Source organism: Oncorhynchus keta, chromosome 14 (assembly GCF_023373465.1).
Source record: "Oncorhynchus keta strain PuntledgeMale-10-30-2019 chromosome 14, Oket_V2, whole genome shotgun sequence".
Taxonomy (NCBI): domain Eukaryota; kingdom Metazoa; phylum Chordata; class Actinopteri; order Salmoniformes; family Salmonidae; genus Oncorhynchus; species Oncorhynchus keta.
In genome coordinates, this window is record NC_068434.1 from 29,946,716 (window position 1) to 29,974,336 (window position 27,621).

A 27,621-nucleotide genomic window follows, 5' to 3' on the forward strand; every position below is an offset into this window, starting at 1 on the left:
CACACCAGTGTCTCTACCTGCACATGTTCATCTGATCATTTATCACTCCAGTGTTAATCTGCAAAATTGTAATTATTCACTCCTATGGCCTATTTATTGCCTACCTCCTCATGCCTTTTGCACACAATGTATATAGATTTTTTTTTCTACTATGTTATTGGCTTGTTTATTGTTTACTCCATGTGTAACTCTGTGTTGTTGTTTGTTCACACTGCTATGCTTTATCTTGGCCAGGTCGCAGTTGCAAATGAGAACTTGTTCTCAACTAGCCTAACTGGTTAAATAAAGGCGAAATAAAAATAAATAAATAAAAATTGAAAAGAACTGTCAGTGCGCGGATTCGATTATGCTGAGCCGCGGTGTGGGAGGAGGGCCATCTCAAATCGAGCAGTAATCTGTGCTGCTCGGTTATTTTGTCAAGAAGGCAGCATGGTGCATAGTCCAAAACATACATCTCTTTTCCGTAAAGTAAAAGTTTTAATTATCTAACGAATTTTCATTGGAAAGGTAGATAAAGCGTTTTATTTAAAGCAAACACTTTTGCATGAGAAACCCAGAATCCTACTAATTTGCTACACGTACTTAATTACATCACTTTTGTTTTGAGCCGACATCGCCGAGTGCAATTAACTTTCAGCCGATGAAAAACATGCCTACACGGGCCCCCGGGTGAGTTCATTCGAACACCCTCATTTTGGTATGCCTAGCTGGGCTACTTTCATTGGCTGTTGGTCCCGCCTCATTTTCGGTTTTCTGGATGTTCATTGCTCAAACTAGACAGCCATCGTGTTTACTGCCGACGTCATTTAGGCGCTCGAACTCGGTAATGATGTTGTGGTTATCCATGCCTCTCATTCGGTGCTTGTGTCTGAAGATATCCTTTTGACCAGTCTGCCTTGCATGGAGTTGCGCGCTGATGGCAACCGTGGAGATGTCGGAGATTAAAGGTAAAGATGAGGAGCCTTTGGAAGGCGACGGCGATTACGAAAGTTTACCACCTCATGCCTCATTGACAATCCACATGACAGCAGGAGCAGTGGCTGGAATCCTGGAGCACACGGTGATGTACCCCGTGGACTCTGTCAAGGTAGGCGAGCTAGCTACCCCATGAATCAATTGATGGCTCAATGACCCATTTCATTCGCAACATTATGCATTTATGTTTTTTTGCTCACCAACAAGCAGAGGAGGAAATAACCTTACCAGATTTGCTTGTGTGAAAACGAGCTATTTGGCTAGCTAGCTGCTAACTAGCCAACTAACTAACGTTATGAGACATGCAAGACACTGTTGCTAGCATATGTGTCTTGCTAGCATATGTTTCCCTGAAGATATTCACCCTGTTAACGTAACATGCCATTGAACGTTTCCAGTAAGTTATTCAGCCGCACACTTAGCTACAGTTGCTAGTTAGGTAAAGTATAACAGTTAGCTTGTTTGCTAAAACTTTAAAATCCAACAACCATCAAGTTCTGGTTAACGCCTGCACATGTTGAGATAGCTCTCTGACATTAACCACACAGTGCCCATTTGTTCTATATAATTCTTAATCGTACCCACAACCGACCTTCCTATTAAACTAGTTGTCAGGCAATTGAGGCAAACGGGTAAAGGTCAAAAGCTGTCAAACGGGCTCAAATTTAGGTGGCCTTGGGGGAAAGGTGTTCCTAAAAGAACTGGACAACTAGTTAGAGGTCAATATTATTTTTCATATTAAATATACCAAACCAAGTGGTTTAGTCCTGGTCTGGACTAGTCAAAGCTGAAGGACATGTAGGTAGCCTATAGTAAGACATAAGTAATGAGTAAGGGGTTGTGAACTTTGTTCCCTGCTTTGCCCTCTCTCATTGCATACCAGTAGTTATTGTTTTCCAGTTCATTCATACACGTTTATCTAACTCATTCAGTGAAGTTCATTCATACATGTTTATCTAAGTACATTGCTGGATAGCCCTGTGTACATAAACACTTGACTTAACACATCAACAGAATAAAGTTTGTGGCAAAAAAGGCATACAACTTTTTATCTTAATCAAACCATTAGAATGAGACAATCTGACTTGGAGCCAAACTAGGTTGCGTCTATTCAACAGGGTTACACAAGCCATTGTCGCCACTTCCTCAGTAGCTGCCAGGATCTGGTGTTGGACCTTTCACGCTGTCCATCTTACAGCTCAAGGTTTAAGAGCCAGACTTGACATGTTTGATCAACACATAGCCACAGTGTTTCATTAACTCAGCTGCTATGAACTTCATTTTAATATAGGAATAGATTAAAGTTCATTAGATATTCTGTACCCCTTACTTTAAATTGTCCACTGAAAGATTGTTTCTTCATCACTAAGTCTGTGTTTAGATTTGGGACGCCAAAACTGTCATATGTATCGGCATAGCGGGATAAGAAAGCAATAAAGAGGGTGACTGCAAAAGCAAGCCAGCATGAAGGTATGCTCTGCTATGGTGATTTCAGTAAACAATGAGTGCTAATCAACATCTGTTAGAAAACAATGCTATGGCAAAATATGATGTATTCAAACTTTGGCGGCAATGTCTGTCTACTGTGGCGGCTGACAGCATTCATCGCCAGTCTCAATGGCATTTACCGTCATGCTCCCATTGAAAACAATGACATCAGGTTTGCCGTCTACCGTGAAGAGTTAGGCCTAAACGTTTTTAGTGACTACTGACAAGGAAAATAACCCTGACGACAAAGAAGCAGCTCGTCACTTCAATTGTTTGTCATTGGGCTAGGCCAATTCAGTGGCTGCATAAGACATTACTCATACTCTATAAAAACATTATGAGAAGAAAGATGGTACCAGGGTGATTTCCCTGCTTAGAAGACCCTAGACAGAGAAGAGAACTATTTACTGAATCTCTGTAAAATTAAGAAACAATAACTTAGTTGTTGATGTCCCTGTGATAAAGATTGCCAGTACAGGATAAACACAGGCTACATTAATTACTAAAACAATAACCCTTGTGCTTTACAGGAGCCTACATTACTGATCTAACCTTTTATATAAGAGAGAGTTGCAGGGAGTTATCTATACGGCCCTCTGTACTACTTCTAGAAGTGTCGGGTGTTCTCTTCCTGTCCCAGCGTGGAAGTGTTTGGAATTATTCACTTGCAGAAAACTGTTGTGCGCACTATCCCCCTCTTATACAAGTTGATTAGCAAACAGTTTGTGTCAGCCATGGGATGCACTCATGAAATGCATTTACACACATGCTATGAGCACATAGTTAGTCATGATTCTCCCCAATTTCGTGGTATCCAATTGGTAGTTAGTCTTGTCCCATTGCTGCAACTCCCGTATGGACTCAGTAGAGGCGACGGTCGAGAGCACTGCATCCTCCAAAACACGACCCGCCAAGCTGCACTGCTTCTTAACACAATGCCTGCTTAACGCGGAAGCCAGCCGCACCAATGTGTCAGAGGAAACACTGTGCACCTGGCGACCGTGTCAGTGTGCATGCGCCCGGTCCGTCACAGGAGTCGCTTGAGCGCAATGGGACAAGGACATCCCGGCCGGCCTAACCCTCTCCTATCCTGGATGATGCTGGGCCAATTGTGTGCTGCCTCATGGATCTCCTGGTCGTGGCACTGCATTGCAGTGCCTTAGACCGCTGCACCACTCGGTAGACATTTGTCATGACTTTTTAATGTAATAGAAACAAAACGCATAGATATCCCCAGCAATCTGAAGACTATGTTCTGGTCTCCCAGTTTTATCATGGTAGGGTGACCTTTTAACTCCTACAGTGTGTGAGGTTTCTCAGGCTTCTAAAGTGGCTTGCTACTGATGAAGTCACTCCCTTCTGAACAACTAAAGCAACTGTGTCACAGGGATTCCCTGCCCCATGTCTAAACTACAGCCTCCATACAGTGTAAAAGAACAGAATGTCTTATGCTTCCCATAGAGCCCAGATAAATTTATAACCTTCCAGACCTGCTTTTCTCTCCTGCCCAAAACAAGCAGGATGAGCTGGTGTGATTTTTCTTCTCCAGTGCCAAATGCCCCCTTCCGCCAGTAGGAAGGTTGAACGTTATTTTATTTTTTTACCAAAATATTGTGTAATAAAGTGTTAATTGAGAAAATGTGAGTTTCAGGTGGATGTATTGGAGATTACTTTACAGTTAGCCTAACCCTAGATCCTGGTAGCATATATTTACTAATAGTTTTATTACTCTGTCATCTCCAAAGGGTGTGTTTTTTTAAATTATATTTTTATGTTTTTTTTTTATCTACTTCTTGTTATGAAGTATGTCTTAAGCCAATCAGGAATGCATTTCCTGTTGGTAAACTAAGATTGATGGCAGTAGAACAATGCAAACAAATTACTCATTGTGTGTTATGCAGCAGAATTATTTTATTTATGTTATACAGTTGGCCTAAATGAGTTATTACATTGTTGGAGATTTTACATTAGTTGCTTGTTGGACAAGGTGAGAAAATAAACCAAATGAACTAAGGTCACCAAGTTTGTCTAATATTCAATCAATAGGATAGTTCTTTGGCACTGCACAGCCAGAAAGAGTAGCCATTTTAATAGCCTGAGGCATTGTACCGTCACTGTGAGACCCGCCAATCAGGATAAAGCTAGCTCTGTTTTGTCAAGTGGACTGAGTGAGTGCAGACAGAGGCAGGCAAAGTCTCTCTGCAAGGCTGAGCCCAGAAGTACCGAATGAGCCTAGAGTATCAAAAAGTAAGATGTTTGACAGCACAGTCTCATTCTGTACACTTCCTTCACCACTTTGTGATTGCTCAATTTTGTATGTCTTCTTGTAGCAGGCATTATAGAAAATGAACACGTCTCATAAACAATCTCTCAAGCACAAGCCTATGTGCTAGTGAGTAGCAACATAGGCCCAATCTTTATATTTCAAGTTTAGCCAACTTGTATCTATTTGCTAGCTAACAGGGTAGAACAGTTGAATTGTTATGCACACACCCTTATGTCCATCTCCGACTGTTTAAACAGCATGTTAGCCTGTCCACTTTGTTCAGATGATGACATCAAGGAGCCTACCCCTTTACTCAAAATGAGAACAAGTTGCCAATTCCTTATAATTTTGTTTTATGCTTATTGCATTAAAACACACACTTGACAGTCTTTGGCAAATAAAGGCTGCTGGCTGTACATGGTACAACAAACTGAATTCATTTTCCAGAATCAATGTTCATTGATACCTCCCCTCTTTTACTAGTGTCTGCATGCAATTTGAGTTGAGACATAAAAAGTGTAACTTCTCTATTACAGTTAAATGTGTTTCTGTGTCCATATGACTGATTCTGTTGGACCAAACCTCAAATGCGAATAGCAAGTTGTCAGAGAGGAGGAAGTGATCTTTGTTGTTGTGACTGCCATGGCGAGGGGCTTGATGTATGTAATTGGAAGGTGCTCCCAGCCTACAGTCATTGCACGCAGCACAGAAGGAGCGAAAGAGACGAGACCAGAAAGACATGAGAACAAGCGGACCTAAATGCTCATAAAACTGAAAATAAAAAAGACATTGATTCTTGCGATACAGGCATTTGAAATATTGCGCAAAAACATTTAAATTCAAAACATCGTCCAGCCTTACATCAGAAGAATTTTTATTCGCCAAGTCCATTTATACACCGTGGTGGGAAAAGTACCCAATTGTCATACTTGAGTTAAAGTAAAGATGCCTTCATAGAAATTGACTCAAATAAAAGGGAGTCACCCAGTAAAATACTAATTGAGTAAAAGTCTAAAAGTATTTGGTTTTAAATATACTTATGTATCAAAAGTAAATGGCATTGCTAAAATGTACTTAAGTATAAAAATCAGCACCATTTTTCTTTTATTTACGGATAGCCAGGGGCACACTCCAATACTCAAACATAATTTACAAACTAAGCATGTGTGTTTGAGTCCTTCAGATCAGAGGCCGTACGAGGTGTTCTCTTGGTAAGTTCATGAATTGGACCAATTTCCTGTACTGCTAAGCTTTCAAAATGTAACGAGTACTTTTGGGTGTCAGGTAAAATGTGAGTAAAAAGTACAATGTAGCAATGTAGTAAAGTAAAAGTTGCCAAAAATATAAATAGTAAAGTACATAAACATCTACTTAAGTATTTTTTACTTAAGTACTTTACACCACGGCATAAACACGCACAGAATTTGCCTTAGGAGAAGATACTGCCTAGTGTTTTGACTTCGATACCAGGTTTAGTATCACAATACCGTCACAATACTCAATACCAAAACGATACAAAAACAATACCACAAAAAAAGACGTATTTAGCTGAAGTCACAGAATGGCACTTGATCCAGACAGATATAAACTCAGCTACTGCGCTGTAAAATCATTGGGCATCTGAGTTCAATATCATTACATTTGAACATAATGTACATAATCTTAAAACAGCCATGTAGGCATTGAGTCAATTGAACAATGGTATAAAAAAATACAAATACAAAACAACAATGGTAATCATTTATTTGAATGGTAAATCTCTATTGATAAACTGGGTAAATCAAAATGTAGCCTAAGTCTATTCACAATACAGGTCAATGCATATTATTCAATAGGAGTGTGTGTGAATGAGTTATTGAGCGAGTTCATGGGGATACCGATGAGAAACAATGCCTTCCATTTAGGATTTATGTTCTCATAGCAGCTGCTAACATTTTATTTGTACTGATTTTAAAAACATTTGCATAGAAGAAGCCATCTCTTTTCGAAAAGAGTGCACGGTGTCTTTAAGAAATGAATGACTTCATTGTCAGTTGGGTCACATGCATTGGCGTACTGTTATGTTCAGCTGGTAACTTTTCTTTCATTCATTCGTCTGGTGGTCAAACCAAGAGTGTTAAAACAGTCTGGACAAACTCTCCTCTCTTTGTCGAAATTGTTAACAATAGATTTGTATAGATTGTTAAACTTTGAAATCAATAGTTTTTGTTTGGCATACATTTTATTTTTAAAGTAAAAAAACAAGAAAAAAAGAGTCCAAGTATAATTTTGGTACAGTGGAATTTCCCTCAGGGTCTCCACTGGCAGATGGAGTCTGATACTTTCAGCTTGGGTAAATTTGTGCTCTTGCTGGTCCGGAAGTATTGTGTTGAAGGCTGAGCTAAAGTCCACAAACAATATCCTTACATATGTCCTTGGGTTGTCGAGGTAGTGAAGGCCCATGTTGTCCGTAACAATGTTTTATATAGACCCCCCCAACCTAAATATGATGGACTTGCTGTGAATTCTGAAACATTTTAGGGCAGGCTACTCTCCCCAAAAATATTACAGTACTTACAGTAGTTTTATTCCTCGTGTGCTTTTGTTCTACTTGACATTTTTTTGTTGATAGCACTACTGATATTCATTACTGCATTATTGGGAACGAGCAAGCAAAGGCATTCCACTGTACTTGTGCATGTGACAATAAAAACTTGAAACCTGATACAAAGGACTACTTCAATGTAAAAGATCAGCTGTTTAATTTTGACTGTATACCAGTATTCTAAACCGCCCTGCCTATGATATTGCAAAACCTGAAATACATACAGCCTATCTATTTACTAGGCTAATTGGTCCAATTTAAATGAGAGATGCCCATGGTAATTTGTTGTATGGCTCCTACAGGAATATGAACTAATCACGGCCAGAAAAGGTGAGGAATATATTCTGCAGTGGTTATGAATCAAAAATAGATAGGAATCTTTTTCATATGTCTAATTATACGATTCTTATGAGTAATTATTTTAGATCCTAAAAATAATAATTAAAAATTGAGCTGGCACACACCCATAGAAACTAATTTAGTGTAGAGTTGCTGACTAATGGTGAATAAACTGTAAGCTATAAAAACAGTCAACTCCCAGTGATTTATTGGGTAAAACAACAACGTTTCGGCATCACTGTGCCTTCAGTGTAATGTCATGAATGCTTAAAACGGGTTATGTGGACAAAACAGTGCAATTAGTGAAACCAATGACAATAGTGAGGGTTGTCTTGTCATAATTATTAGGTTGTTTGGAATTAATTGTGAAACTGTTAAAAGACAATAGTTTAAAGGATATTGAATATATTAGGCCATTGTTAGCATTAGCATAAGATTAGCATCAACTTTTTTCAAACATTTCACAGATATTTAATTGTTTCCAATTTCATTACCAAATATCAAATCATACAGTTAATTATAATAAACACACAGAAATATGAGCCTTTGGTCATTAATATGGTCAAATTCGTAAACTAATTTAGAAAACAAGACGTTTATTCCTTCAGTGAAATACGGAACCGTTCTGTATTTTATCCAAGGGGTGGCATCTATTAGTGTAAATATTCCTGTTACCTTGCACAACCTTCAATGTTATGTCATAATTACGTAAAATTCTGGCAAATTAGGCAGCCCAAACTGTTGCAAATACACTGTCTCTGCGTGCAATGAACGCAAGTGAAGTGACAATTTCACCTGGTTAATATTGCCTGCTAACCTGGATTTCTTTTAGCAAGATGTGCAGGTTTAAAATATATACTTCTGTGTATTGATTTTAAGAAAGGCATTGATGTTCATGGTTAGGTACACATTGGAGCAACGATACGCACCACATCGATTATATGCAATGCAGGACACGCTAGATAATATCTAGTAATATCATCAACCATGTGTAGTTAACTAGTGATTGATTGGTTTTTATAAGCTAAGTTTAATGCTAGTTAGTAACTTACCTTGGCTTACTGCATTCGCGTTACAGGCAGTCTCCTCGTGGAGTGCAATAAGAGGCAGGTGGTTAGAGCGTTGGACTAGTTAACTGTAAGGTTGCAAGATTGAATCCCCCGAGCTGACAAGGTTAAAATCTGTCGTTCTGCCTCTAAACGAGGCAGTTAACCCACCGTTCATAGGCCGTCATTGAAAATAAGAATGTGTTCTTAACTGACTTGCCTAGTTAAATAAAGGTGTAAAAAAACAAAAAAACAATCTGCATTTATTTGTCTCATGAGACAGTTTCATCATAGCTCTTGATGGTTTTTGCCACTGTACGAGGAAAAGCTTTCAAAGTTCTTGAAGTTTTCCGAATTGACGGATCTTCATGTTTTAAAGTAATGATGGACCGTCGTTTCTCTTTGCTTATTTGAGCTGTTTAGCCCTATTTGGTATAAGACCATCTTCTGTGAACCAGCTGTCACCACAACTGTTCATTTAAATGCATTTTTAAATGTAACCTTTATTTAACTAGGCAAGTCGGTTAAGAACAAATTCTTATTTACAATGACGTCATCTCTGGGATTCGATCCAGCAACCTTTTGGTTACTTGCCCAACGCACTAACCACTAGGCTACCTGCCGCATTCCAGATGACTACCTCATGAAGCTGGTTGAGAGAATGCCAAGAGTGTGCAAAGCTGTCATCAAAGCAAGGGGTAGCTACTTTGAAAAATCTCAAAAGTATATTTTGATTTGTTTACCACTTTTCTTGCTTTATTTTTTGGTTACTACATAATTCCATATATTATTTCATAGTTGTGATGTCTTCACTATTGTACAATGTAGAAAATATTACATAAAGAAAAACCCTTGAATGAGTAGGTGTAAACTTTTGAATGGTACTGTACATAAACGCGTATCTTTTTAAAATGTATTCTTCTTAATTTTTCCGCTAACCCTACCAGCCCCTTAATTGGAGTAAACTAATGAACAACATTATTTAGGCTTCTACTTCCAGCTTATACATACTATATACACATTATGGACATAATCTATTTTATAGTTTGTTTGTTTTTATTCCTGTCCTTCCTCTCCCATCTATTTCTGATGTCCATCCAGTTTCTATTTGCCATATTTTTAACTGTGCCGATTCACAAAAGTTCTGAACCTATAAACATTTTACAGACACAGAATATTTAACATTTGTTATGTTGTAATTAGTCCCACCCTTCAGCTCCTCTAGTAGTAGGATCTCGATGTCCTTGGTAGAGCAACATGCTCAATGCCTGTGTATTTGAGGGAGGAGATGGGATGGTTAGCTTCAACAAAGTGAGCTGCTACTGGTGAGCAGGAACTAAATGAATTGCAAACTCTGCTAAACAAAAGCTCTATCTCAAATTCACCATGCAGACTGATGATAGGAAAAAGTTTGCGCGGAGGTGAGCACATTCTCTGGTGTACGCACATTTTGGAGTATATTATGTAAGTACGCACAGTTTATCAATGAGGTCCCAAGTGCTCAAAGGATTTCATGATGAGAGGTGAGAGCTACATGTCTGTAGTCATTCATAATATAATAATAATATAATAATAATATGCTGGTCACATTTTGTTTCTTCGGGACCGGGATGATGGTGGAGGATTTGAATAAGTCTAGTACAGTGTATAGTTCCAGAGACTGATTATGTCAGTGAAAACAGGGGAAATCTGGTCAGCGCAGTGCTTTAGTGTAGCTAAAGCGATATGGTCTGAGCCTACAGCCTTCTTGCTGTTTTGTTCTTTTTTTGAGCTTGTTCACCTCCTGTTCTGTGGTGACGAAGGGGGAGGGTAGCCTGGGGTGGGAGGGAGGGGGTGTAGGATGGCAGGGGGTTTTCATGGAAGTTAGTCCTGAAGGTGTTGTCAGTTGAGGGTCAAGATGGCTGAAAATACCATTGATTAAAAACAACCTGTAGTGCTCATTCAGCTTGTTTGGTAGTAGTGGGTCGTAGAGGAGTAGGTCAGATTTATTGATATAATGAGATAATCCCATGAAGCTGTCCTATGTGGTGGTTTATCTCTAGAGCAAAACTGCTAAATAGATGGAATTACTTGAATTAGGAGGCTGAGATAATAGCATAATAAGGAGAGAGGTAAACTATAGACATGCAGTTGGCCTATTGCTGGTAAATAAGGGACGAATCTTAACTCGCTCAAGGATTAGGTTAACTTTATTAAATAGTGAGCCACTTAAGAAAGAACAAGTAGGGTTGCACATTTTGGGGAATATTCAGTGGTGGAAACTTTCCATGGGAATATATGGGTAATTAACTGAAATATATGCAAATTAATATTAATACCATTTTTTTTTATGTAATGTTTTTTTGCATTGGATATATTTACCATATCATATGGAGACAAACATAAACCTGTAAACCATAAATTGACATAATTGCAAATGATTAAATTATTCTAATAGAAATAACTATTTAGTTACGAATGGAACTTAATGAGTTGACCCTTCACATGAGATGATTTCACTGAACAGCAAAAGAAAGGGAATATTGAATGATCCCCAATGATCCATCGCATCTCCAAAAAATGTTTTCAACATACATCTGTAAAATTGTCTTTTCCCTGGAACTCCTCAATGTCCAGCTCTTGAACATCAGACCCTGAGGCCTCATCTTCACTGTCAGTTTCCAACGTGGTTGAGGATGGCTTGTTGTCAGGATCAAAAAAATAAATAATAATAATAATAATATCAACCCTTGTATTGGTCAGCCTGTTGTGTGTTCCCAAACAAGGACCAGTTGCGCTCTGAGGTGGCTGATGTTGGTGGGATTTGGAGGATGATGGAGGCAACAGGGGAAAGAGCCTCAGATCCACAAAGTCCCTTCCACCAGTTTGCTGTTGAGGTATGTTGGCACGACTGCCATATTGCATCTCCATCCCAAAGCCCTTGCTTAGAAGTGTACTTCGCCAGACTGCCAAGAACCTTGCCATCATCCAGGCCAAGGTGGTGAGACACTGTAGTGATGACACCATAGGCCCGGTTGATCTTTACACCAGACAGGATGCTCTTGCCGGCATACTTGGGGTCCAACATGTACGCTGCAGCATTTATGGGCTTCAGGCAGAATTCTTCACACTTTTTTAAAATGTACTTCAGAACTGCAGTTTCCTCCGCTTGGAGCAAAAGTGAAGTGGGCAGGGCAGTACGGATTTCTTCTCTTACATCAGACAGGATGGCATTGTCTTTCTCAGTCCGTGCATTGGCTGCTGCTATAGGTTTCAGGCTCCTTACCACTCAAAATACATCATCCAGGAGGATCCTCTTGATGGGGCTGTCCATATCGGCAGACTGTGATATGGCCATTTCATGGAGAGACTCCTTTCCCTCCACGAGACTGTCAAATATGATGACAACACCACCCCAACGGGTGTTGCTGGGAAGCTTCAATGTGCTACTCTTATTCTTCTCACTTTGCTGCTGACCCATCACATACCTAACCATTTCCTTGGCTCTCTTGTAGAGTGTATCCATTGTTTTCAGTGCCATGATGTCCCTGAGGAGCAGATTCGATGCATGAGCAGCACAGCCAATGGGTGTGATGTGAGGGTAGGACTCCTCCACTTTAGACCAAGCAGCCTTCATGTTTGCAGCTCCTCTGCAATGTAGAGACTGGTGTGTCTGTTGTCCCTTGTGTCTGTGGTCTTGTGGAATACTGGTTGAGTGGTGGAGATTGTGGTTAATTATTCCCTGCCGGCGAACATTTGACCACTCATCGGAGATTATTGCAGTACAGTCTGCTTTCTCTATGATTTCCGTGACCTTCACTTGAACCCTGTTGAACTCTGCATCCAGGAAATGAGTAGATAAAGCATGTCTGGTTGGAAGGGTGTATGCTGGGCAAAGAACATTTAGAAATATCTTCCAATACACAACCTGTGAGCATCGGAGGTAAACCAGTTGCATACACAGCTCAAGCAAGACATTATCAGCATTTCTCTGACTACGTTCCACCATTGAGTCAAAAACACTTCTGATTCCAGGAGGACCATGAGCTGTTGCTATCGATAAGGTGTCTGATTCATCCTTTTCACATTGACAAAAGTCCCTCTACTTCTATTCGATGGTTGCTTGTGAGCGCTGAGGGAACTTTATGCACTTGGCTAGATGTTTCTGCATCTTTGTTGCATTCACATTTGATTTGGCACAGTATTTGCAAATATACACTGTTTTTCCTTCTACATTAGCTACAGTGAAATGTCTCCACTCACCAGATAGTGCCTGTGGCATTTTCCTGTAAAGATTAGAAAAACATTTTGTAAAAATAACAACAAATACAATTCCATGTACAGATACTTATTATTATAGATACAGTTGAAGTAGGAAGTTTACGTACACCTTAGCCAAATACATTTAAACTCAGTTTTTCACAATTCCTGACATTTCATTCTAGTAAACATTACCTGTCTTAGGTCAGTTTGGATCACCACTTTATTTTAAGAATGTTAAATGTCAGAATAATAGTAGATTTATTTCAGCTTTTATTTCTTTCATCACATTCCCAGTGGGTCAGAAGTTTACATACACTCAATTAGTATTTGGTAGCATTGCCTTTGAATTGTTTAACCTGTCTTGGACTTGGGTTCCGCTCGCAACTGCCAGTGAAAGTGCAGCGAGCCAAATTCAAAACAACAAAAGTCTCATGATTAAAATTCCTCAAGCATATAAGTATTTTACACCAATTTAAAGGTTAAATTATTGTTAATCCAGCCACAGTCTTATTTTCAAAAAGGATTTACAGCGAAAGCACCACAAACGATTGTTAGGTCACCACCAAGCCACAGAAAAACACAGCCATTTTTCCTGTCAAAGAGAGGAGTCGCACAAATAGAGATAAAATGAATCACTAACCTTAAAAATGTTTTTTTTTTAACCCCTTTTTCTCCCCAATTTCATGGTATCCAATTGTTTTTTAGTAGCTACTATCTTGTCTCATCGCTACAATTCCTGTACGGGCTCGGGAGAGATGAATGTTGAAAGTCATGCGTCCTCCGATACACAACCCAACTAAGCCGCACTGCTTCTTAACACATCGCATCTAACCTGGAAGCCAGCCCCACCAATGTGTCGGAGGAAACACCGTGCACCTGGCAGCCTTGGTTAGCGCGCACTGCGCTTGGCCCGCCACAGGAGTCGCTGGTGCGCGATGAGACAATGATATCCTTACCGGCCAAGCCCTCCCGGACGACGCTAGGCCAATTGTGCGTCGCACCACGGACCTCCCGGTCGCGGCCGGTTACGACAGAGCCTGGGCGCTGCAGTACAGCGCCCTTAAGCACTGCACCACCCGGGAGGCATGAATCACTAACCGTTGAAATTTATCAGATGACACTCATAGGACTTCATGTTACACAATACATTAATGTTTTGTATGATAAAGTTCATATTTATATAAAAAAAATCAGAATTTACATTGGCGCATTACATTCAGTAGTTCTAAAACATGCTGTGATTGTGCAGAGAAACACATCAAATTACAGAAATACTCCTAATAAACATTGATAAAGATATGACTATTATACATGGAACTTTAGATAAACTTCTCCTTAATGCAACCGCTGTGTCAGATTTTTTAAAAACTTTACGGAGAAAGCAAACCATGCAATAATCTGAGTACAGCCTTTAGACAACAAAACAGCCAAAAAGATACCCGCCATATTGGGCAGTCAACATCACTCAGAAATAGCATTTTAAATATTCACTTACCTTTGATGACCTTCATTAGAATGTTCTCCCAGGAATCCCAGTTCCACCATAAATGTTTGATTTGTTTGATAATGTTAATCAGTTATGTCCAAATATCTTCTTTTGTTAGGGTGTTTGGTAAACAAATCCAAAAGCGCATTTAGGTCGCGTCGGACAAAAAGTTCCGTTGCAGCCCGTAGAAACATGCCAAGTATGGAATCAATCTTTAGGATGTTTTTAACATAAAACTTAATGTTCCAACCGGACAATTCCTTTGTCTGTACAAATGAAGTTTAATGAAGCTACCTTTCACGTGAGCGCGCCAGACCGAGGCTGTGGCACTCTGCCAGACCTCTCACTCAAAGAGCTCTTATGAGCCCCTCCTTTAGAGTAGAATCCTCAAAACAGGTTCTAAATACTGTTGACATCTAGTGGAAGCCTTGAAGTGAAACAACTAATATTCCACTGTATCTTCAATGGGGGCCGAGTTGAAAAACTACGAACCTCAATGTCCCACTTCCTGGTTGGATTTTTTTTCTCAGGTTTTTGCCTGCCATGTGACTACGGTAGTAATTTTGTCACCCTTATCATGGCAAAGACACGGAGAAATGCATATGATGCAGCTTTCAAGTTGAAGGCGATAAATCTGGCTGTTGGAAAAGGAAATAGAGCTGCTGCATGGGAGCTTGGCCTTAATGAGTCGATGATAAGACGTTGGAAACAGCAGCGTGAGGAACTGACTCAGTGCAAAAAGACAACAGCTTTCAGAGGGAAGAAAAGCAGATGGCCCAAAGTATTTGCAGCCACTCGACATCAGTGTAAATTGTGCATTTAAGGTGGTGCTCCTTGTTCAGTGGGAGGCTTGGATGACAAGTTTGGAGAAATCCTTCACTAAAACGGGCTGCAGGCGAAGAGCATCTTATGGTCAAGTCTGCCAGTGGGTCCTGACAGCGTGGAGCATTGTCAAAAAATCCACTATCATTGAAGGGGCAGCATGAGCTCAGCGGGGTATTTGCCTCCGGATGAAAGTGACGAGAGCGACAATGAAAACGATCCAACATCGGATGAAGCAATTCTGAGGCTATTCAACTCCGACACCGAAGGAGATGACTTCAGTGGTTTCAGTGCACAGGAGGAGGAAGATGGTGACCAATGACTTTCTTGGTAGGCTGTTTTAAATTTTGTTACAAGCCGTGTTTCGTTTAAAGGCTGTGTAAAGTTAATTTGTTTCAATGTACCGGTAGGCACCTGCGGCTTATAGACACGTGCGGCTTATTTATGTACAAAATACATGTTTTTTTAAATAATTCAGTGGGTGCGGTTTATATTCAGGTGCGCTTAATAGTCCAGCAATTACGGTAATTAGGGCACGTTTTTCAACCAAGCTTCCCAATACTGCCCCCTACCCCAAAGAAGTTAACTTGGGTCAAATGTTTCAGGTAGCCTTCCACAAGCTTCCCACAATAAGTTGGGTGAATTTTGGCCCATTCCTGATGACAGAGCTGGTGGAACGGAGTCAGGTTTGTAGGCCTCGTTGCTCACACACACTTTTTCAGTTCTGCCCACAAATGTTCTTTTGGATTGAGGTCAGGGCTTTGTGATGGCCACTAAAATACCTTGACTTTGTTGTCATTAAGCCATTTTGCCACAACTTTGAAAGTATGCTTGGGCTCATTGTTGATTTAGGAGACCCATTTGCAACCAAGCTTTACTTCCTGACTGATGTCTTGATGTTGCTTCAATATATCCACATAATTTTTCCTGCCTTGTGATGCCATCTATTTTGTGAAGTGCACCCGTCCCTCTTGCAGCAAAACACCCCCACAACATGTTGCCACCACCGGGCTTCACGGTTGGGATGGTGTTATTCGACTTGCAAGCCTCCCCCTTTTCCTGCAAACACAATTATGGTCATCATGGCCAAACAGTTCTATTTTTGTTTCATCAGACCAGAGACCATTTCTCCAAAAAGTACGATCTTTGTCCACATGTGCAGTTGCACACCGTAGTCGTTTTTTTATGGCGGTTTTGGAGCAGTGGCTTCTTCCTTGCTGAGCTGCCTTTCAGGTATATTGACAACCAGAAAAGCCGCCAATAAAGGACTTGTTTTACTGTAGATATAGATACTTTTCTACATGTTTCCTCCAGCATCTTCACAAGGTCCTTTGCTGCTGTTCAGGGATTGATTTGCACTTTTCGCACCAAAGTACGTTCATCTCTAGGGGGCAGAACGCATCTCCATCCTGAGCGGTATGACGGCTGCGTGGTCCCATGGTGTTTATGCTTGCGTACTATTGTTAGTACAGATGAATGTGTTACCTTCAGCGTTTGGAAATTGCTCCCAAGAATGAGCTTGACTTGTGGTGGTCTACAATTATTTTTCTGAGGTCTTTGCTGATTACTTTTGATTTTCCCATGATGTCAAGCAAAGAGGCACTGAGTTTGAAGGTAGGCCTTGAAATACATCCACAGGTACACCTCCAATTGACATCAGTTTAATCAGAAGCTTCTAAAGCCATGACATCATTTTCTGAAATTTTCCAAGCTGTTTAAAGGCATAGTCAACTTAACGTATGTAAACAGTTTATAATAAGTGAAATAATCTGTCTGTAAACAATTTTTGGTAAATTGCTTGTGTCATGCACAAAGTAGATGTCCTAACCAACTTGCCAAAATTAGTTAACAAAAAATGTATGGAGTGGTTGAAAAACGGGGTTTTAATAACTCCAACCTAAGTGTATGTAAACTTCCGACTTCAACTGTTTAATCTAACTGCTTAACTAATTACATCTCTTTTGTTAGATAAATGTTTTAAAATGAAACATGTATGGAAACAAAAGGTGAATTAACACTTCTCAGTTAGCACACTCAAGTAAGCTAAAACCCACATGGTAGCAAAAACTAACTAGCAGAAATGGTTAACAATTTAGAAATGAATTAATCACACTTTGCTGTAGGCTACTTTTTACCAGTTAACAAAAATCATGTATGTCATAAAAATATATTCACCCCACCCAGTGTTGTAATCAAAACTTACCAGAAAGCATGTAGTCCTTGGCTCAGACAGTGTACAGTAGTAGTCTGGGCTCAATAGCATCTCATTTGTGTGCAAGAGGGTTGCAATTCCATTGAATTCGGGATAATTCAAATGAAATATGCCACAAGACCTAGAATTGCCTTGTGTATCCCACAAAAAAGGTTTACTGTTATAAGCTAACTTTTTTTTGATGAATTTAAGCAAAATTCCCCAAATTCCCGGGCTTAACTTCCCATGGAAAATATCTGGAAATTTACTGTAAAGTTTGACACTTTGCAACCCTCGCCGACAGACATGGTTTCCCTGTTTCTATCTCCTAGACAACTTTTGCATTATTTGTATGTGTTATTTGCTCAGAACGTTTCTTGTATTATTACCTCTAGCCAACAATAACTTTTGGATATTAGATCGGTGGGCACTCACCAGAAATTTGAGCTGAAATTTGACCTAGATCCTTTATTTGAAATTCCTGAGGCAGCTCTATTCATCCTGGGGTCTGCACCAAGACGCTGGAGTAGAGGATGAAGTAGGACTCAAGTCTCAGGCGGCGTGCATACCATCCACTGCTTCAGAGTATATTACTTGCTTACTTTCAGTCCCTGGATGATAAAGTAGACGAGCTCAGGGTGAGGATCTCCTTCCAGGGAGACATCAGGAACTGTAACATACTCTGTTTTACTGAATCATGGATCATTGCTAATCTCCACTCCGGGATTGCTACAAGAGTCTCCCCCACCCTCCCTTAGGCACATCAGATCATGCCTCCAATCTGCTCCTCACCAGAGGAGAAACTTAAGAAGGAAGCTCCCGTGGTAAGGATGTTTCCACTGTGACTATTACAACTAATCCAAACCAAAAACCGTGGTAGATGGCAGCTTTCGCTAAAAAATGAAAGCACGAACCACCATATTTAACTATGGCAAGGTGACTGAACATCGGCGTGTACAAACAGACCAGCTGACATCAGTAAGGCAATCTGAGGCAATGGGACAGTACAGGGACAAAGTAGAGTTGCAATTCAACAGCTCAAACAAGAGACGTATGTGGCAGGGACTCCAGACAATCACAGATTATAAAGGGAAAGCCAGCTACGTCGTGAAAACCAACAGCTTGCTCCCGGGAGCGCTAAATGCCTTCGCCCGCTTTGAGAGAAACAACATTGAGCCACTGATGCAGGCCCTCAACGCTCGCAAGGATTGTGTTCTCTCATTCTCTGTGTCCGACGTGACTAAATAATTATAAGCATGTTAACCCCTGCAAGGCTGCCGGTCCAGACCAGCTCTCTGGAGTTTTTACGGACATATTACATTTCTTCATATCCCAGTCTGTTGTCCCACTTGCTTCAATATCTCCAACATTGTTCCTGTACCCAAGAAAGTGAAGGTAACTGAACCAAATTACTATCGCCCCGTAGCAGTCACTTCTTTCATCATGAAGTGCCTTGAACGGCAAGTTGGGGACCTTATCACCACCACCTTACCCGACACCCTAGACCCACTACAATTCACATATAACCCCAACAGATCCACTGACATTGCAGTCGCCATTTCACTGCACACTCTCTTATCCCAACTGGACAAGATAAATACCTACTGTATGTAAGAATACTGTTTATTGACTACAGCTCAGCCTTCAACAGCATAGTGCCCCCCCAAGCTCATCACTAAGCTCAGGGGCCTGGATCTGAACACCTCCCTGTGCAACTGGGTCCAGGACTTCCTGACGGGCCGACCCCAAGTGGTGAAGGTAGGCAAAAACACCTCCGCCATGCTGATCCTCAACACTGCATGGCCACGCACATCTCCAACTCAGTCATCAAGTTTGCTGACGACAACAGTGGTGGGCCTGATTACCAACAATGACTAGACAGCCTACAGGGAGGTGATAACCCTGGCAGAGTGGTGCCAGGAAAATAAACTCTCCCTCAACGTCAACAAAATGAAGGAGCTGATCGTGGACTACAGGCGACAGTAGAGAGCACGCACCCCTCATCGACAGGGACTCAGTGGAGAGGGTCAAAAGCTTCAAGTTCCATCACTGATGGCCCCTTCACATAGACAGTGCATGAAGAAGGTGCAACAGCGCCTCTTTCATATGGGGCTGAAGAAATCTGTAACAGTGCATTCGGAAAGTATTCAGACCCCTTGACTTGTTCTACATTTTGTTACATTACAGCCTTACTCTAAAATGTATTACATTGTTTTTTTTCTCATCAATCTACACAATTCCCCATAATGACAGTGAAAACAGGTTTTTAGAAATGATGTACATAACTATTCAGATCGTTTGCTATGAGACTCCAAATTGAGCTTCCGATGCATCCCGTTTCCATTGATCATCCTTGATGTTTTTACAACCTGTGGTAAATATAATTGATTGGACATGATTTTGAAAGGCACACACCTGTCTATATAAGGTCCCACAGTTGACAGTGCATGTCAGAGCAACAACCAAGCAATGAGGTCGAAGGAATTAGACAGTATTGTGTCAAGGCACTGAGCTGGGGAAGGGTACTAAAACATTTCTGCATCATTGAGGTCCCCAAGAGAGCAGTAACCTCCCATCATTCTTAAATGAAAGAAGTTTGGAAGCGCCAATACTCTTCCTAGAGCAATCTGGGGAGAAGGGCCTTGGTCAGGGAGGTGACCAAGAACCCAATGGTCACTCTGACAGAGCTTCAGAGTGCCTCTGTGGAGATGGGAGAACCTTCCAGAAGGACAACCATCTCTGCAGAGCTCCACCAATCAGGCCTTTTATGGTGGCCAGACAGAATCAGCCTTCCAGTAAAATGCACACTACCGCACGCATGGAGTTTGCCAAAAGGCACCTAAAAGACTCTGACCATGAGAAACAAGAATCTCTGGTCTGATGAAACCAAGATTAAACTCTTTGGCTTGAATGCCAAGCGTCATGTCTGGAGGAAACCTGGTTGTTGCATAGGCTTATGTTTTATAAGTCATGTGGTAGATCTCTGCTTGCGTTTTGACTCAAAGTGATCTCGACTCAAAAGGTTGACTACTGGTCTAGGGTGTCTGAGATGGTGGAGTTAATGTGCCATATACCATCCTCTCAAAGCACTTCATAATTACAGAAGTGAGTGCTACAGGGTCATTGTGCCTTTTTAGAATTATTGGGGACAGGAATTTTGGTGGTCACAGGTTGAAAGTCACCGCATGCTCTGAGAATGCACCCTGGAATACTATCGGGCCTTGCCGGTGTTGACCTGATTCAAGACGTTTCTCACGTCGACCTTGGAGAGCACATTCCCCTAACCCTTTGGGCTGTTGACAGCCCTCACACCCGGCACGATGTTGTCAAAGCGTGCATAAAATGCATTGAGTTTGTCTGGTAGAGAGGTATCGTTGGTCAGATCACTGTTGGGTCTTCCTTTGTAATCCGTAATGGACTGTAGCCCCTGCCACATGTGGCAGGCGTTGGAGCCTGTGTAATATGATTCTACCCTTTTCCTATATATGGTCTATATTTATTGGGGGCTTACTTGTTTTGCATGTTATTTTAATACGTGACATCAATTTGGTACCTTCGGTCGAGTGTTAGCACCAACTCATGTAACCCTGTTTCTCGACCCTGTAAATTGGGGTCACGTCTTTGCAGATGTAAGTTGTAATGGCAGCTTTTATCTCCTTCCATCTTCGTGATTCTTTTCCATATGGTGTGACGAGGACAAAAGCCTCTTGCAACGTCTGAGTCGGATTTGTTTTGAGCACTCAACGGTACTTTTTGGGGTCTCATCCTCTCTCTGTACTGTTTCACATGATTATTGCGTAGGTGGTAAGAGGTTAGTGGTGTTTGAACCTGTTGTTTGGACTGGCCTGCGGCATATTTAGCAGAGGACGGTTTCCTGGTCCGTGTCAGACTTTTCATACCCAAACCACGTCCATGCGACCGAAGTAGCCCCTCTTTTAGGTACGAGCTCCGTGTGTCCATGCTCTGTGTCACGTTCACTCTCCTCCATGTTTGTTTGTGTTGCAAATTTCAGAACGCAAAGTGTTATCCAATTGATGAAAAATATTGCCCTAAAGAGTGATTTGCGACACAACGAAATAGACGATACAGCATAATATGAAACAATATGAAGCGTGAAAATTCTAATATAACTACAATTGACTTGCATTGGATTTGTCCCACAAATACTAAATGAACAAAAAGAAAGTGCTGTTCCAGGCAATCTAGTTTTCAGAACCTGGTAATATCAGGAAGTAGGATAGGACATTAACCTAACAACTTCAAGAACAAATTTCTCTGGACAGGGGAAGAAACATCACCAAATTCAGTGTGAATAGATTACATAGGATGAAGAAACAATACTCCGAGCCGCAGCACCATACTACTTGTGAGACATAGAGAACTGATAGTATATACTCATTGTTGGGTGGTGTGGGTGGCTTTTCACCATTTCCTTTGGATTCCTCATGTCTAACTCATTGTTAGAAAAAGGTTTAGTCCAAATCGGATGTTGGGTGTAATATTTATTAAATATATGAATCCTATAAATTAAAATGGACAATTTGGGTGCAATCAATTAGCTGAATTTTTTTTTTTTTTTAGATCAAAATAAAGCAGCAGGAATGCTAATCTTTTTCTAACAACACAAACAATTTCAGAACTATCTGAGATGTGTCAATCCTCCCTCTTCTGCTCTTTGAGACGGAATGACCATTTGGAATCCTCCTTTCAAAGACTTGTTGAGAGATTGATGGAAGATGAGTAATATCACATGTAAGTTAAAGACAACTACAGAAGCTAGTCTTGAGGGCACATGCAGAATTCATTGTCTCCTTGAGGCAGAGTTCAACAATGTGTGTGTGATTCGTGTAGAGTTTTAGTTCAATTTGACAAACTTAAACTAAGTTGTAGGAGTCCCTCAAGCCTCCAGATGTATCTGAAGGACATGTAATTGATATTGTATTGTTTGGGGAAAGGACGGAAACCCAAGGCAATGTGCTGAGGGAGATAAATGGCCTGTCTTTTGGGCTGTCCTACATTTTAGGCCAAATAAAAACATTCTTTGTGCTGTCCAAATAACTTGGCATGGCAGGGTATAACAAAGAACTGCCACAGCCACCCACCCTAGGCCTGGGACAAACGCACCAGGACATGAGTTCTGCCAAGAACAGATATTAACAGAAACATGGCAGGACATCAGATCACTGGAAAAACAATGACCTCAGAAACAGACAGCCCAGGTGAGTGTGTGTGTGTGGTGGTTTGACTACGGTCTTCAGTTTAGCTTTACCAGGTTGTATGAAACACGTCCATGAGAAGCTAGGGTCTCTCAATTCAAATGCCCCTCTTCTTTCTCCAGACCAGGATGCAGAGTTTGCAGCCAGACCCGAAGGCTCAGTACAGCAGTGTATACGAGGCCCTGAGAAGGATCATCCAAACGGAGGGCCTCCTCAGACCCTTGAGGGGCCTCAACATCACCATGCTGGGGGCTGGCCCTGCCCACGCCCTCTACTTTGCCTGCTACGAACGGGTCAAGTGCACACTCAGCGAAGTAATTCAGAATGGAGGCAACAGCCACATAGCAAATGGTACAGTTCTGTTTCCCTTGGAACTCTCATGTTTCACACTGACCACTGGAACATGGCACAGAAAGAAGTTAATTGTTTTGGTAGTCGTGATAAACGTACAGTATAAATAAATAATTGTCTTGAGACAGTTGAGGTGAGAATTGATGTAGTATCACATGAAGTATTGTATGTTGATGGGTGTGAACATGTGCAGGACTGACTGATGACTCTGTCCCAACTAGGACTGGCAGGCTGTGTGGCCACTGTGCTGCATGACGCAGTCATGAACCCAGCTGAAGGTAAGGCTTTGAAAGGGGGCATTGGGGTGTTCGATTTAGATTTCAGTGACGTTCTCAATTAGAAATGAATACAGAATATGAACCCCCTTGTCTTTGTTCCCCTGTCTGTGTGACGATGCTGTCCTGCATGGTGTCTTAGTGGTGAAACAGCGGATGCAGATGTACAACTCTCCCTACCGGAACCTGTTGGACTGTGTTCGGACTATACGACATACTGAGGGGCTCGCAGCCTTTTACCGCAGCTACAGCACACAGCTGGCCATGAACATTCCCTTCCAGGCTGTCCACTTTATGACCTATGAACTGATGCAGGAGCGGCTCAACCCCCACAGACAGTACCACCCCGGCAGCCACATACTGTCTGGGGCTGCGGCGGGAGCTGTGTCGGCAGCGATAACCACCCCGCTGGATGTGTGTAAGACCCTGCTCAACACACAGGAGAACGTAGCGCTCAGCTCCATGCACATCAGTGGTCATCTCACAGGCATGGCCAATGCCTTCAGGACAGTGTATCGCTTTGGCGGCATGGCTGCCTTCTTCAAAGGGATCCAGGCCCGTGTCATATACCAGATGCCCTCCACTGCAATTGCCTGGTCAGTCTATGAGTTCTTTAAGTACTTCCTGACCAAGCAGCAGATGGAGGGAGAGGCTGGGACAGCAGGCCCAGTCTGAGGAAGGGCTGTGGACGGGTTCGACCATCCACCACACGTATTCTGGAAGCTCCTGGCTCTCCAATGGAATCCATGCCAAACGTCTCATCGTGTACACAATGTCTGGTTCATAATTTATGTATGTGTGCTGTTGTGTAATAATCTGTGTTTTCTCAAAGGGAAGTCACTGCAATGGAGGAAGTTTGAAAGACTTGCTGCGGGAGTGGTAGACTGTGGCACTCCTTACCCTTCTTACGTACTCAGCAAGCCCTTCCATTGTACAGTGTCATTCGTTAGAGGAGTGGAGGCTGTTACATGAACAGGAAATGAACAGAGATGGCTTGTCTTTCCATTAATGCAGAGAAAAGGGCATCTTCATATGGCAACAGGCCCTTTTCACAAATCACCTGTTCACTACGCGCACAACACTCCCAACTTTGTCTATCTCTAGTGATTGTGTTTGGCTGCATTCATACAGTATGTATACTGAACAAAAATATAAATGCAATTTCAACGATTTTACTGAGTTACAGTTCATATAAGGAAATCAATCAATTGAAAGAAATTCATTAGGTCCAAATCTATGGATTTCACATGACTGAGCAGGGGTGCAGCCATTGGTGGGCCTGGGAGGGCATAGGCCCACTCATTGGGGAGCCAGGCCCAGCCAATCAGAATGAGTATTTCCCAACAAAAGGGCTTTATTACAGTCAGAAATACCACTCAGTTTCATCATCTGTCCGGGTGGCTGGTCTCAGACAATGCTGCAGGTGAAGAAGCCAGATGTGGAGGTCCTGGGCTGGCGTGGTTGCACGTGGTCTGCGTTTGTGAGGCCTGTTTGCGTACTGCCAAATTCTCTAAAACGTCGTTGGAGACGGCATATGTTAGAGACATTTTAACATGCAAATCTCTGGCAACAGCCCTGGTGGACATTTCTTCAGTCAGCATGTCAATTGCATGCTCCCTCAACTAGAGACATCTGTGGCATTGTGTTGTATGACCCTTTATTGTCCCCAGCACAATGTGCACCTGTTTTAATTGATATGCCACACCTGTCGGGTGGATGGGATTATTTTAGCAAAGGAGAAGTGTTCACTAACAGGGATGGAAAGAGATTTGTGCACATTTGTGCTTTTTCGTGCATATGGGGGAAAAAATGGGATGTTTTATTTCCGCTCATGAAACAGAGGACCAGCACTTTACATGTTGCGTTTATATTTTTGTTCAGTGTAGATCTGATATGGGGAACTCTTTTTTTTTTTTTTTTTTTTTTAAATGTACTTTTCAGTGCTTGTATTTTATGGATTCAGAAGAGACACGTGGCTTTTTGCTTGATTTTCTTGTGTATTTATAAAGGACTGTTTGAACACATTCCTGAGTCTCGCTGCACAGTAAACACAGAACAATTGCGCTTTCAAAGTGCCTCTTTAGTAATGAAGTCCGCTACAAGCTAAGCTTTTTGTGTTGTTCAGGACCTAAATAGATTGGACTGATCATTATTTCCATGATCATAATCATTGTTTGCCATTAAAAGGGCTTATCATTCTGTGGTTTGAATCTCAAATGGTCTTTTAAATGTTAACTCTGGAAGCCAGATTTGATCAATCATAGCAAGAAACCACCCATGTCAAAACCAGATGTACTGAAATGGTACCATATTGTTATTTTTTCCTTGGTCAGAAGGTTGTCTGAGCTGAACCTTTCAAGATTAGGGATATTTTCTATTCTGTGTTAGAAATTGGCTCAACCCCCAAATGTTGGATATTTTCACTTTAGATTGGTCTTCATTCAAACCATAATGACAATTACTACAATACTGAATGAACACTTATTTGAACTTAATACATAATTAAAATCAATTTAGCCTCAAGTAAATAATGAAACATGTTCAATTTGGTTTAAATAATGCAAAAACAGTGTTGGAGAAGAAAGTAAAAGTGCAATATGTGCCATGTAAGAAAGCTAACGTTTCAGTTCCTTGCTCAGAACATGAGAACATATGAAAGCTGGTGGTTCCTTTTAACATGAGTCTTCAATATTCCCAGGTAAGAAGTTTTAGGTTGTAGTTATTATAGGAATTATAGGACTATTTCCCTCTACCATTTGTATTTCATTAACCTTTGACTATTGGATGTTCTTATAGGCACTTTAGTATTGCCAGTGTAACAGTACAGCTTCTGTCCCTCTCCTCGCTCGAACCAGCAACACAATAACAATTAGCGCACGCTAACTAGCTAGCCATTTCACTTCGGTTACAGGAGCCTCATCTCGGTAGTTGATAGGCTTGAAGTAATAAACAGTGCAATGCTTGACGCACAACGAAGAGCTGCTTGCAAAATGCGCAAACGTGCTGTTTGAATTCATGTTTACGCGCCTGCTTCTGCCTACCACCGCTCAGTCAGATACTTAGATACTTGTATGCTCAGTCAGATTATATGCAACGCGTACCTCCCATACTCAAGATTGCAGTAGTTTAGTTTTAGTAATTTTGTTTTAACCACACAGTGAAGTGAGTCGGGCCTCGTTTTCCTGAGGTTACTGGAATCCCTCAACGTAATGGCCCAAATATTAGTCTTGTTTGAGCACGGTAGTAGGCCTATGCACTGGAATCACACACAATGATCAAGAGTGTTAGTGTAAATTGTATAACAATCTTCTATGTTTAAGAGAATAAGCTTTTAAAAAATATTTTTAGGCAAGCCCTTTAAGCATTGGATTCTGTCTGTGACAGTGAGACAAGTACTAATGGTTGACCAGATGAGCTGTTTGTTCTCTGGCATGTTTTAGCCACGAACTGTGCTCTCCCTCTTCCCAGCATCTTGGCTCAGTGTTTTCTGTTCCAAGACGAGATATTTATCCACACATTGCTGTAACCAAAAAGCTGCGAGATTTGTTTGTTTTTAAATAAATGCTTGTTTTATTTTCATTCACCAATGAAGTATAAAGTTCTATGAGATCTCCAAAGATCAGTCCCTCAAATGTAGGCTAATTCATTCCTTGTTTAAAAATCCTAAAGATAATGCATTGTTTGATTCCACTCACAAACCTGTATTTTTGAAGTTAGTGGTGAACCTACCTGTGAAATAATAATAAATTAAAGGACTGCTTATTGGCAGTCCTTTAATTCCAAGCATAATCTCCAGCCAAAATATCTTTAGCATCTTTTTCTTTGGATTTCTTCATTAAAGCTTGTAATTTAGCTGTCTCGTGGCTTATTGCCTTATGTTTGAAAAGTATCTGTGGGTGCCTCAGCATTTTTATGAAGGGAAGCGATATGATAATTTCTTCTCCAAATGTACTGTATCTGTGGAGGCTGAAGTGTTTGGTGGTATGGGATATTTTAGTCTGAACTGGGAGGACCAGGTAGAGAGAAGTTGGCACAGTACATTACTGTTTTTTAAATTTAAATTGTCACTCTTAATTTGAGCCTTTTCTGTGTGTGTTTTGTAGAATTACACCTATGTTTTTGTTAAATATCACAGCTATTGTTTATGTAAATGTAAACAAATATGCAACACATTTAGGTTGATTAAATTCAAGCTTTTTTACACTTATTGGACAGCTGAAGGTTCATTCATTTGATGTTATTTGATGTTAGTTTATGGCATATTGTTGGTTCATATTTTTGAAAAGTGAATTCAAGACTTCATGTATGATTCTGTACAAATCAAATGTTATTTGTCACAT

General features: G+C 41.0%; 1 protein-coding gene across 2 annotated transcripts; it reads left to right on the forward strand.

Moving 5' to 3' along the window:
* Positions 1-406: 406 nt before the first annotated feature.
* Positions 407-27,488, forward strand: LOC118393178 (mitoferrin-1-like). 2 transcript variants are annotated; one of them, XM_035785585.2, is made up of 5 exons: positions 407-947; positions 1,029-1,087; positions 22,778-23,006; positions 23,228-23,284; positions 23,424-27,488. In XM_035785585.2, the coding sequence occupies exons 1-5, from the start codon at positions 917-919 to the stop codon at positions 23,954-23,956; spliced, it is 909 nt and encodes a 302-aa protein (XP_035641478.1). In that variant the 5' UTR covers positions 407-916; the 3' UTR covers positions 23,957-27,488. The 2 variants fall into 2 exon arrangements, with proteins under 2 accessions (XP_035641478.1, XP_035641477.1); XM_035785584.2 differs by having other exon boundaries at positions 411-1,087.
* Positions 27,489-27,621: the final 133 nt, after the last annotated feature.